A 9,312-nucleotide genomic window follows, 5' to 3' on the forward strand; every position below is an offset into this window, starting at 1 on the left:
GGGAAACTGAGGTAGGATTCACTTGACTAAATGCAGATGTCTGCCTGAGAGCTAGATATGCTCAGCTTCCTTTTTAGACAATGGACTCATACACCTCAACTAGCTTTAATTAGCTACTGCAAGGGCAATTTGTGTGGTTGGTTGCTGTCTCTGCTTCCTAGGAGAATTTTCCATCCTATGCCAAGTTCTACGTGCCACACCTATATTTACCTTGCTGTCAGTACATGATGTAACTAGTTAAAAACACTCCTTGGCAAGTAGGCACACAGTGCTGTCATTGCAGTGATTGCAGCACAGCCCTACTTGTGAGTTCCCCACCTCTGCAAATGGGACAGTAGCACTTGCCTCCTCACAGAAGTACCCTGAGTATATTATTATGATTTGAGGTACACTCAGATACGCCTATGGAGTCAGAATATTCCAAAATCTCCAAGTCCTGAAAGTAAGGCATTGTAGAAGTTAGTGAGTTCAAAGCAAACTAAGGCTATGGGGTTCACAGCGAGGAGTGCAGGAGTGGATTGACTAGTTTAGAACTAAAAAGTCTGAAAGGAGTCAAGCAGAGAGAAGGCTCAGTCTGAGCATTGCCAAAAACACCTCTCCCTAAACCCACACAAACAGCCAACCTCCCTTCCCAGTTCATTGTAAACACAGTAACTCCTATGACAGATTTTCTCTGTTGTCTAAAAGCAACTGTCAGTTAACTACAGCTTCAGATTTGGAACCCTGATACTAAAAAGGAGCAGGCTTAACTTTGTAGTCTAAATGTAGTTCCCTCTGTAAACATTTGTATAATGCTAGTTCAAGTTTCTTCTCCACTGAAAAACTCATAACCAGCCCACTCAAGGCGAATCAATTAAATAATCAGTGTTGTGGTTCATGTAGTCTGAACTCATTTTCATTATTCATGTTTTCCATTTAACAAATGCAAAGAGTATGACAAAAACATGTAAAAAGGCTCCAGAGATGGCAGTCTGGGAATTCCCCTAAACCTTATAGTAGGAGAGACTGGATCTGCATAGTAAATGAAAATAGTGGAATACTGAAAACTGACTAAAGAACTTTTTGGACACAGTGTTTGATTTAAATGTTGACCTTTTTATCACAAGGTTTTTTTCCTGATGAACAGTTTGTGGAGATTCAGAAAAAGTATATAAGAAACTGTGCACTTACCAAGAATATCAGAAATGTAATATGTGATCACTATGTTTGTGGTACATAAACCTCATAGTTCATGGATTCTGCCATAATTTGGTTTTGGGAGAATGTGGTCCACATTAGTGGGTGGATAAATCTATCTCTACCAGCTGACCAGGGTTCCCAAAACTTCCCTCTAAGGCAGATGGTACAAGTCAGTGTCAGAGGTAGGGACACTGTACTAGGTCAGTTTGTCTCATTGCTGTAATTACTACATTCTTAAAGACTTATCAGAAGTCATCAGCTTCTTGTCAGATGTAAGATTTTTAATGTAACAGTAACAGCATTGCTAGTAAGGACCTTTGTACTCTTAAAATGCTTACTTTCTGTAGTAAAGTTATTTCTTAAGCACTAGCCTGTTAAAATCAAGAGATGAAATTTTCTTAGAGACATCACTGAGGGTGATAATTGTTACACTGGGATGCTATTGCGTTTGGATCTAAAATGTTAAGAAAAACTATTCACATAAAGGTGAAGAGAATATTGAAATTAAGATTTGTCCATAATCTGTGACAATAGGGGTTATACAAAATGTCAAGGCAAATGACAAATAATCTTATAATGCCATAGTGAAATACTGAAAATATTTACTGCATACATCTCTGTAAAATAGAAATGTACATTGCTAAGTATTACTGTTAAAGATACCAAGCAGTGTCAGTGTGTCCAAAAGAGGCATGATGTTATTAAAATGTATTTTGTTATTGAAAACAAAGATTGCAGTGATAATATAATTATAATTATAAAAAATGATCAGTGTAGCTAACCATCGTGAAGCGTGCTCTCTTCCCAGCTTCAAGGAGAGCTTTCTGGCATGTAGAATGGATTATTCTGCAATTGCAGAATAGCTGTACATTGGGAATTAGAATGGCTTACTCTTATTTGCTCTACAATGGATGAAAATGGGAAAATAATGAGGTTTTTTGTTTGTTTTGCATTTAATAATGATGTAGAGGCAAAACTTTGTGTCCTTTTTAAATGTTATGTTTCCTTTGACCACATTTCTGGACTCTGTTTAATAAAGCTAAGCATTTTGAGACAGTATTTCACCTATTAAAAAAAAACAACCCAAAACCCTTATCTATTCTGAATGAAACAATAACCCAGATCAGTTTCTGTGAGAATAAATATATGAATCATAATGAAAACAAAATGCCAACCTACATTTGAACTTGTTCCTTCAGGTTTTCACAATCAGTCGTATGGTGATGGAAATCCAGCAAAGGCCATGACACACAGGTATCCATCCAATGTATAGTTTAAAACATCTGTGAGAGTTGATAAAGTTGTTAATCTTTAATCTTGAAACGATATCATTGGCCCCTCTATAGGAACAGAAGCAATATCTGAGTGAACTTTGTATTAGCTAGAAAGAACATCAGGTTCTTATCTCTCCCTTTTCCTTGTCCCCACTGAAGATGTTCCTTGCTCCTGTGTCTCTCTCCTCTTTCTCTCTCTCGATTGCAGTGCAGTTTGGCATCAGAGGTAGATGCCTTGCTGTGAAAGAGAGGATGAAGGGAGACAAATAACCAGTAGAAGTGAGAAGTTTGTAAACTAACAAGACAACCTTCAAGAGTCCTGGAATAAGCTCAGATTTGTTGAGTATATCATGCATATTATTAGCACCTGTACCCTGCTTTCTCACTGATGTTTTCAAGCAGATCAGTTCCCTCCATGCTCTCACTCATTAGACATGTCTGCTCAGCTGTTCCAATGCCTCTTGTCATTCTCACAGCCCTTTGCAAAACACCTATCCTAGGTGTTACAAATCAGTAATTAATGCAACCCATGCATACCCTTTCAGAGCCAACCTAGAAGAGTGGGAGCAACCTTGAAATTCAGAGAGAGTAGAGATGCTCTGAAAAACCCTTCTACAAAGATGGGGAAAAGATGCAGCCTTGGAAAATCTATGCAAATCATGTGGTTGAGAAGGGGCTACTGTCTTGCTTTGAGGTAGTCTTTGGCTATTCCCTTGTCAGAAGATGCCATTAAGAATAAAGTAGCTTGGTTTTGTTCATTTCTTCATCTGAGCGCTGTTTGAAATGCGACAGTCAAGTCCACAAGCTGTAGAAAAATGGTTAGATTTGTTATTTAATCCAACTAAATATGAATGAAGTGAACTTTTTCACACTTTTGAGAAACCCCCTCCGAACAATCTTGTTTCCTTTTCTGTTTTTCCCCTAGGATGAAGAGCGTGCAGTCCTTGCATTGAATTTAACAACATATTTTCAAGGTCATCGGTATCTTCTTAACATCAAGTTGTATTTTGGAACAACTTGCAAATCTTATCTAACTGGTCATCTGTCATGTTAGCAGTTTCTGCTAGTTACTGTGAGATTATTCTCATGAGTAAAGAATTCAACAAGTTGAGCCTATCCTAAGATGATCAAAAGAAGTTAGATTATGATTCCTTATTTCCCAGTATTTCAAAACAAAGAATGTAGTAGATCGCTTAGAGAATCAAGTTTACATTTCCCATCTAAAGTAGTATTTCATATGAAATATGCTATAAATGAGTACTTTCATAGTACTTTGTATACCTATAGAACAAGTAGTCCAGATTTTCTTATTTGTAACCTTAATTTTTTAACCATATGCAAAAGTTTTTGAGAAATGAAGAATGGAGGAAGTTTTCTCAGCTTAGTTACATTATTCCTCTTTGTAATTTCCTTTGTTTTCTGATGCCATTTTGATGATCTCACCATGACAGATTATATTGTTTAAATATATCTAACAGCTGCTTTCCGTGCTTGTATTTGTGTTTGACTTGGAGATAACCTTCGTATTTGTCCGAGATGGTACGTGTCTTTGGTTTGATAGTTATTTAAAATTGTCTTGTGGAAATCCAGCCTAGAAGGAAACAGTCAAATGGAAAGAATTGGAATATTTTTCTCCCATTATATGAGTATTTATATTAAAATGTTCAGAATAATATTAAACACTGATTATCAAACATTTGGCCTTTATTTCACTGAATAGTCCTGTCAAACATTCTTACTTCCTGTTGTGTAACATCGGAACAAAGTCAAGTAAAAAATGATTAATAGCATATCCTGAAATCATGTGGAATTGATGATGTGAGATCAGGAATATGGGTGGGGAGTGAGGGTCTGGAACAAGAAGTTGATCAATAAAAAATATTTTCCATCTGAATGTGTTTTGTTGTGTTTTGTTTTGTTTCAAGACATTCAAAGAGTGATTTACAGGAGTATAATATAAGAAACATATCCACTGTATTGAAACATGAGACTTTTTGAGGTGCCTTGGAGAGAACAAGTTCTGCTTGGCTCCTTTGATATCAAAGCTTCATTGTTTAGACTGCAAATCTATTAGATATATTCTCACTCCAAGCAGTGCTACAGCTCCATAAGCAGATGTGGTGGGTTGACCTTGGCTGGATGCCAGGTGTCCACCCAGCCGCTCTATCACTCCCCTTCCCAGCTGGACAGGGGAGAGAGTAACGTGGACAAACACCTTGTGGGTTGGGATAAGGCAGTTTATTTAAAGCAAAAGCAAAGCGAAAAATAACAAGGTTTATTCTCTACTTCCCATCAGCAGCGATGGTCGGCCACTCCTGAGAAGCAGGGCTTCAGTACGTGTAATGGTTCCTCAGCAGGCAGCCTTGGAGATAAGGAATGCCCGCCTTCCTGCTCCTTGCCTTAGCTTTTATATCTGAGATGACATCATATGGCATGGAATATCCCTTTGATCAGTTTGGGTCAGCTGGCCTACTTGGGTCCCCTCCCAGGATCTTGCCCTCCAGTGAGAAAGGAATGTTACAGTGCTGCTGCTGTGCTCAGCAGTAGCCAAACATGGGTGTGTTATCAACACCCTTCTAGTTTCCAATGCAGAGCACAGCACTGTGAGGGCTTCTGTGGGGAAATGAACTCCAGCTCAGCCAGACCTAATACAGCAGAGGTGGCAGGACAGCTTTCCTAAAGGACTTAGTTACTTTCTTTGGCTGTGAAGTTGAAGCACTGATCTATCCAGACACTTGCTTTTCATTTAATACCTTCCAGACTGCAGTCAGAAACAAGACACTCACCCATTCAACTGAGAGAGCATAATAATATTACTCTCTTCACTTTCCTCCAATGGAAAAGTCTTTTCTGCAAGAAAGGTTGATTCGTACAGTGGGATTTTTATTGCAGCAATGTCTTAAGATCAACTTTTTGAATACGTCCTCAGACTGAAAATGAATTAAAATGATACAGGTGTATCTAAGGCTAAGGCAAAACACTACCTCCAATGACAAGGTCATATGAGGTAACAGTAGCTGTAATATGATGGGTGTTTTCAATGAGAAGGTCCTGTTTCAGCTACACAGACACTGAAACTCTTGCAGTATATCTTCTCTTGTTGGCTGCAGCAATGGAAGTACCAAAGAAAATGTGACCAGGCATGGTCCTGCGAAGGGGTTAATAGCGGGTCTATTAGCTCCCAGGATGAAGATATTGACTGGGCAAACTTTCGGGTGTATCCTTGATGATAAGGAAGTCAGTACACAGCCCTAATGAAGAAACAAAGGCAGACTGTAAAGTTGGTAGGCCTAGGATGTGGGAACCACAAGAAGGCCTTGAGCTTTGCCAAATGTATCACCAACAGATCCTAGCCAATGAAAATGCTGTTGCTTGTGTACGCAGTAAAATAAGGTTACTGCTTGCTGCTAGCAAGGAGTATAAAAGGCAGATGAGAAAATAAAGTGAGACATCTTTTCTGCACACAACTAGACTCTTTGTGTCTTTATTGACCATCACGACTCTACACTGACAGTCCTGATCATTTTGGTGCTGTTTTACAGAAAAGCTTGAATGGTTGGCATAGCAGACATGTCACTTAAATTAACTATGTGAAAGTAAAGTGTTCATTCAAAGGTACTAGTCTAGCCTCCCACAATGGCCACTGCAGAGACAGGTAGTTTCCAGGCATATTTCATTCTGCTTGGATACTTGTTTTAAAGGGATTTTAACCTAGATGCTTACCATTACAATATTCGTGCAACGTTTGTAAATAATCTGTAATAGTATTTCCATACTTTGGTTCAGGTCTGCTTGTTTGCATTTGTGTGGTGAGAAAATTGTTGGTAGCTTTTGTGTTTGACTCTCAAGCAGATCTGTAAAAGTCCTTTTCTAATACTCTACTTCAGGCAAACACTGTGTTTTCCAATTACAGAATTCCTACTCCCCCTGGGACCAGCTCTTCCTGCTCTCCCAAATAGTGACTGGACCATCCCATACATGCAACATATTCAGAAGGAGTTCCACTTGGGTACTATATTTTCTAGAGAAGTTACAGACAATACTGTCCTTGTGATATTACAGCTGCAAAAGTAAAGGTATTTTTTAATCTTTTTTCATAAGACATTTTTAATATTGGTAGGTCAATCCAGAAGGAAGAAGGTATGAGAACCTTTCCCAACTGTTAATTTCGCTCTGCTGATCACTGAAATGTTTTCTTTTTCTCACCCAAACTATGCAATGGTTTTGCAATATTGACCAAAGTGCAAGTAAATGTGTTGTAACAACAGTTGCAAAAATCCCCTGTGTGTTGCCTCTAGATTTGACTGATTCTCTAGAGCCTCCAATCTTTGGAGGAAGGAAATTTCCTTCTTGCTCTTTGTGGATCTAGTTCAATCACCCTATTTTGAGACAACCCGCAGTTATTTGTTTTTCATTTCATATGTACATTCTTACTATTATCACAGAGCATCAATGTCCCAGTTCTTGAGAGATATTAGCATGTATCAGAATATCATTGAGGTATAGCAAAAGCACTGATAGATGCTTTGTAGTAATCTCTTTAAAAGACTTTTAGTTATGCATAATGCATTGCACAGACCTGAAACTAACATTTAAAGTTAACACATAAATTAAAGCAGTTTTGCTCCACTTACTTAGGGACTTATTTTCTTGCCATGCCCACATGGACTCTGGTGTGGGAAACCAGTCTGGTGTTGCTGCAGTATTTTAGATGTCTTTATTTGCAGTAGTGGATACATTTCCTTTATAGCAAGTTACAGTGCCATGCTTGAATTCCCACATCCCTCATTAGAGTAGCTGTGTATTCATCAAGCCGTAACAACAGCCACAGCAGATCTAGTCCAGTGTTCTGTGTTCCTGACCCATTTCTCTTCTGGACTTCTGATAAACCACTCCAAAGAAATAAATGGGAAGAGAAATAATGACTACTTTTGTAGGTTTAGTTTACCGCTGACTTCGCGTCCTGGACTACAAAGTCAGGCCTATATGAGCCAGCAGAAGGGAAGCAGCCCAGCTCTAGGGGAGGGGAAACAGTTCTGCTTCTGTTAGTTCCTTAGCTAGCAGACTGACTGAATTGTCCTGTGATACTGCAACTTGACCACATACCTGTGCTTAACAAAGGGAAAAAAAATACTTGCTTCAATTTACTGTGAAAAGTTGCAATGAGTAAATTCCCCTTGCTCACATCCTGTAACAGCTGGCCTCAAAAAATTGTGACTTTATATCTCAATTCCCCTTGTAAGTTTTTTATTGTACACAGAAATATCTTTCTTGGATTAAGAAAACAATTTCTCTCTCTCATCCAGAAAGACCTTTAATGCAAATATATAATGCTGCTGTGTTCAGTGCAGTACTGGAACAAGTCCAGTAGCAATGGTGGGAGCTGTTACTTCCATCCCTCTGTTGGTTTTCTACTACTCCAAGTTACTGTCAGTATCATTGGCTCATGTTTTGCAGGAATAGACCCTTTCACGTGGCACTAAGTGCCACTTTTGAAAAGCTTTAAATAAGTGAGCAAGTTCCTGTATTGGATTCACAGCTACCTCAGAAATTATGATTTCTTAGGAACCATCAGAAAGATCTAATCTACTCTCCATATTATATAGGACTAAATGACTCCTTAATGTATAGCTGATACAATAAAACCAGGACAACTTATCTACTGAAAAGCAGATGCTAATTCTCTAGACTGCTTCTTTCAACAGGTGGAATTTGTCAGATATATTTCCTGCCATTGACTACATTCTAACAAATGAAATCTAAACCATCTTCTTTTAAAGCTGTGTAAATTCCTATATAACTTCTAATGGTCAATTTTCAAAATCAGCTTGGGATGGGATCATGTTCCCCATTGCTGTCTCCATGTGAGTGCTGTAAGATTTGACACCTTTTCATATTGTAGCCAATAGAATAAAAAAACTCTTGACTTTGAGCCAATGGCCACTATTCTCATATATTTCACAGCTTCTAGTAAATGTTCAGTGGCTGACCACACACTGCAGAGATTTTCAAGCTTTGCTTACACTGCTGATATGCATTATGAAGCTGGGTTTGTGTTTGGCATGAGAGTGTTTGTTTGGGATATGTCTGGAAGAAGAAAGGCAAAAGAATGCCCAGAGATAGGATGACTAAATAAAAGACGGGGACAATGTACTTTGAGTCATCTATGGGGGCAGGTAGGGAGATGGACTCAGGAGGAAACAGTGTATTTTGAGCCCTCAGAAGGGAGCCCATAAAGGGTGAAGGATGACATGGACATGCAGAAGTGAAGGCAGGGATGAATGGAGGTGGGGCAGAGGAGATGGACTGGAGGGTCAAAGACTGCGATGCAGGTGAGGGAAGGTGGAGGTGAAGTCGGCCAGCCTGGGTGTGATCCACATTGCTGGCTCAGAGCTACTCCTTACTCAGAACCTCCAGGTAAAATGGGAACACGAGTGGAGAGTAACCACGCATGTACCGCTCTGTATCCAGTACATACATTTTCCATACCTGGTTGCTTCTCACCTTCATTCCTGTTGTATGCTATCTTGTTCCCTTCTTCATGGGGCACAGTGTCATGCAAGTGGGAGGCAAACTGAACCAGAAACTCCTTGTATCACAGGGAGTCCTTTACAGTGTGCCTTTGGGCTTCTTACCTGTGGGATTTCACAGTTTGTTGGGTCCTCAGCAAGTCATCTTACAGCTCAGCTTCTAACTGTGCAATTCTCTGTCGTGAATACAGGAGTGAAGTAGTGACTGCGTTTGAAGAATGTAAAACACCAACTACGTTTCTGCTATTTTATAAGGCTCAAACACTACAAGATAATTTGGTTTAGATTCTCACAAGGTTTTATTCTCTTTCTCCATAAAATACTCCAAT

General features: G+C 39.1%; 1 protein-coding gene across 4 annotated transcripts in view; it reads left to right on the forward strand.

The window, feature by feature from the left end:
• Window positions 1-3,413, forward strand: part of IL17REL (interleukin 17 receptor E like) — a 45,591-nt gene extending 42,178 nt beyond the window's left edge. For all 4 annotated transcript variants that reach the window (XM_027679110.1, XM_027679112.1, XM_027679111.1 and 1 more), the window contains 2 exons: window positions 2,379-2,433; window positions 3,379-3,413. In XM_027679110.1, coding sequence (XP_027534911.1) covers window positions 2,379-2,433; window positions 3,379-3,406 — 83 coding nt within the window. In that variant the 3' untranslated portion in view covers window positions 3,407-3,413. The remainder of the gene's footprint in view (window positions 1-2,378; window positions 2,434-3,378) is intronic.
• The last annotated feature ends 5,899 nt before the right edge of the window (window positions 3,414-9,312 follow it).

The sequence above is a fragment of the Neopelma chrysocephalum genome, unplaced genomic scaffold, assembly GCF_003984885.1.
Source record: "Neopelma chrysocephalum unplaced genomic scaffold, ASM398488v2 Primary Assembly neopelma1_45, whole genome shotgun sequence".
NCBI lineage: Eukaryota > Metazoa > Chordata > Aves > Passeriformes > Pipridae > Neopelma > Neopelma chrysocephalum.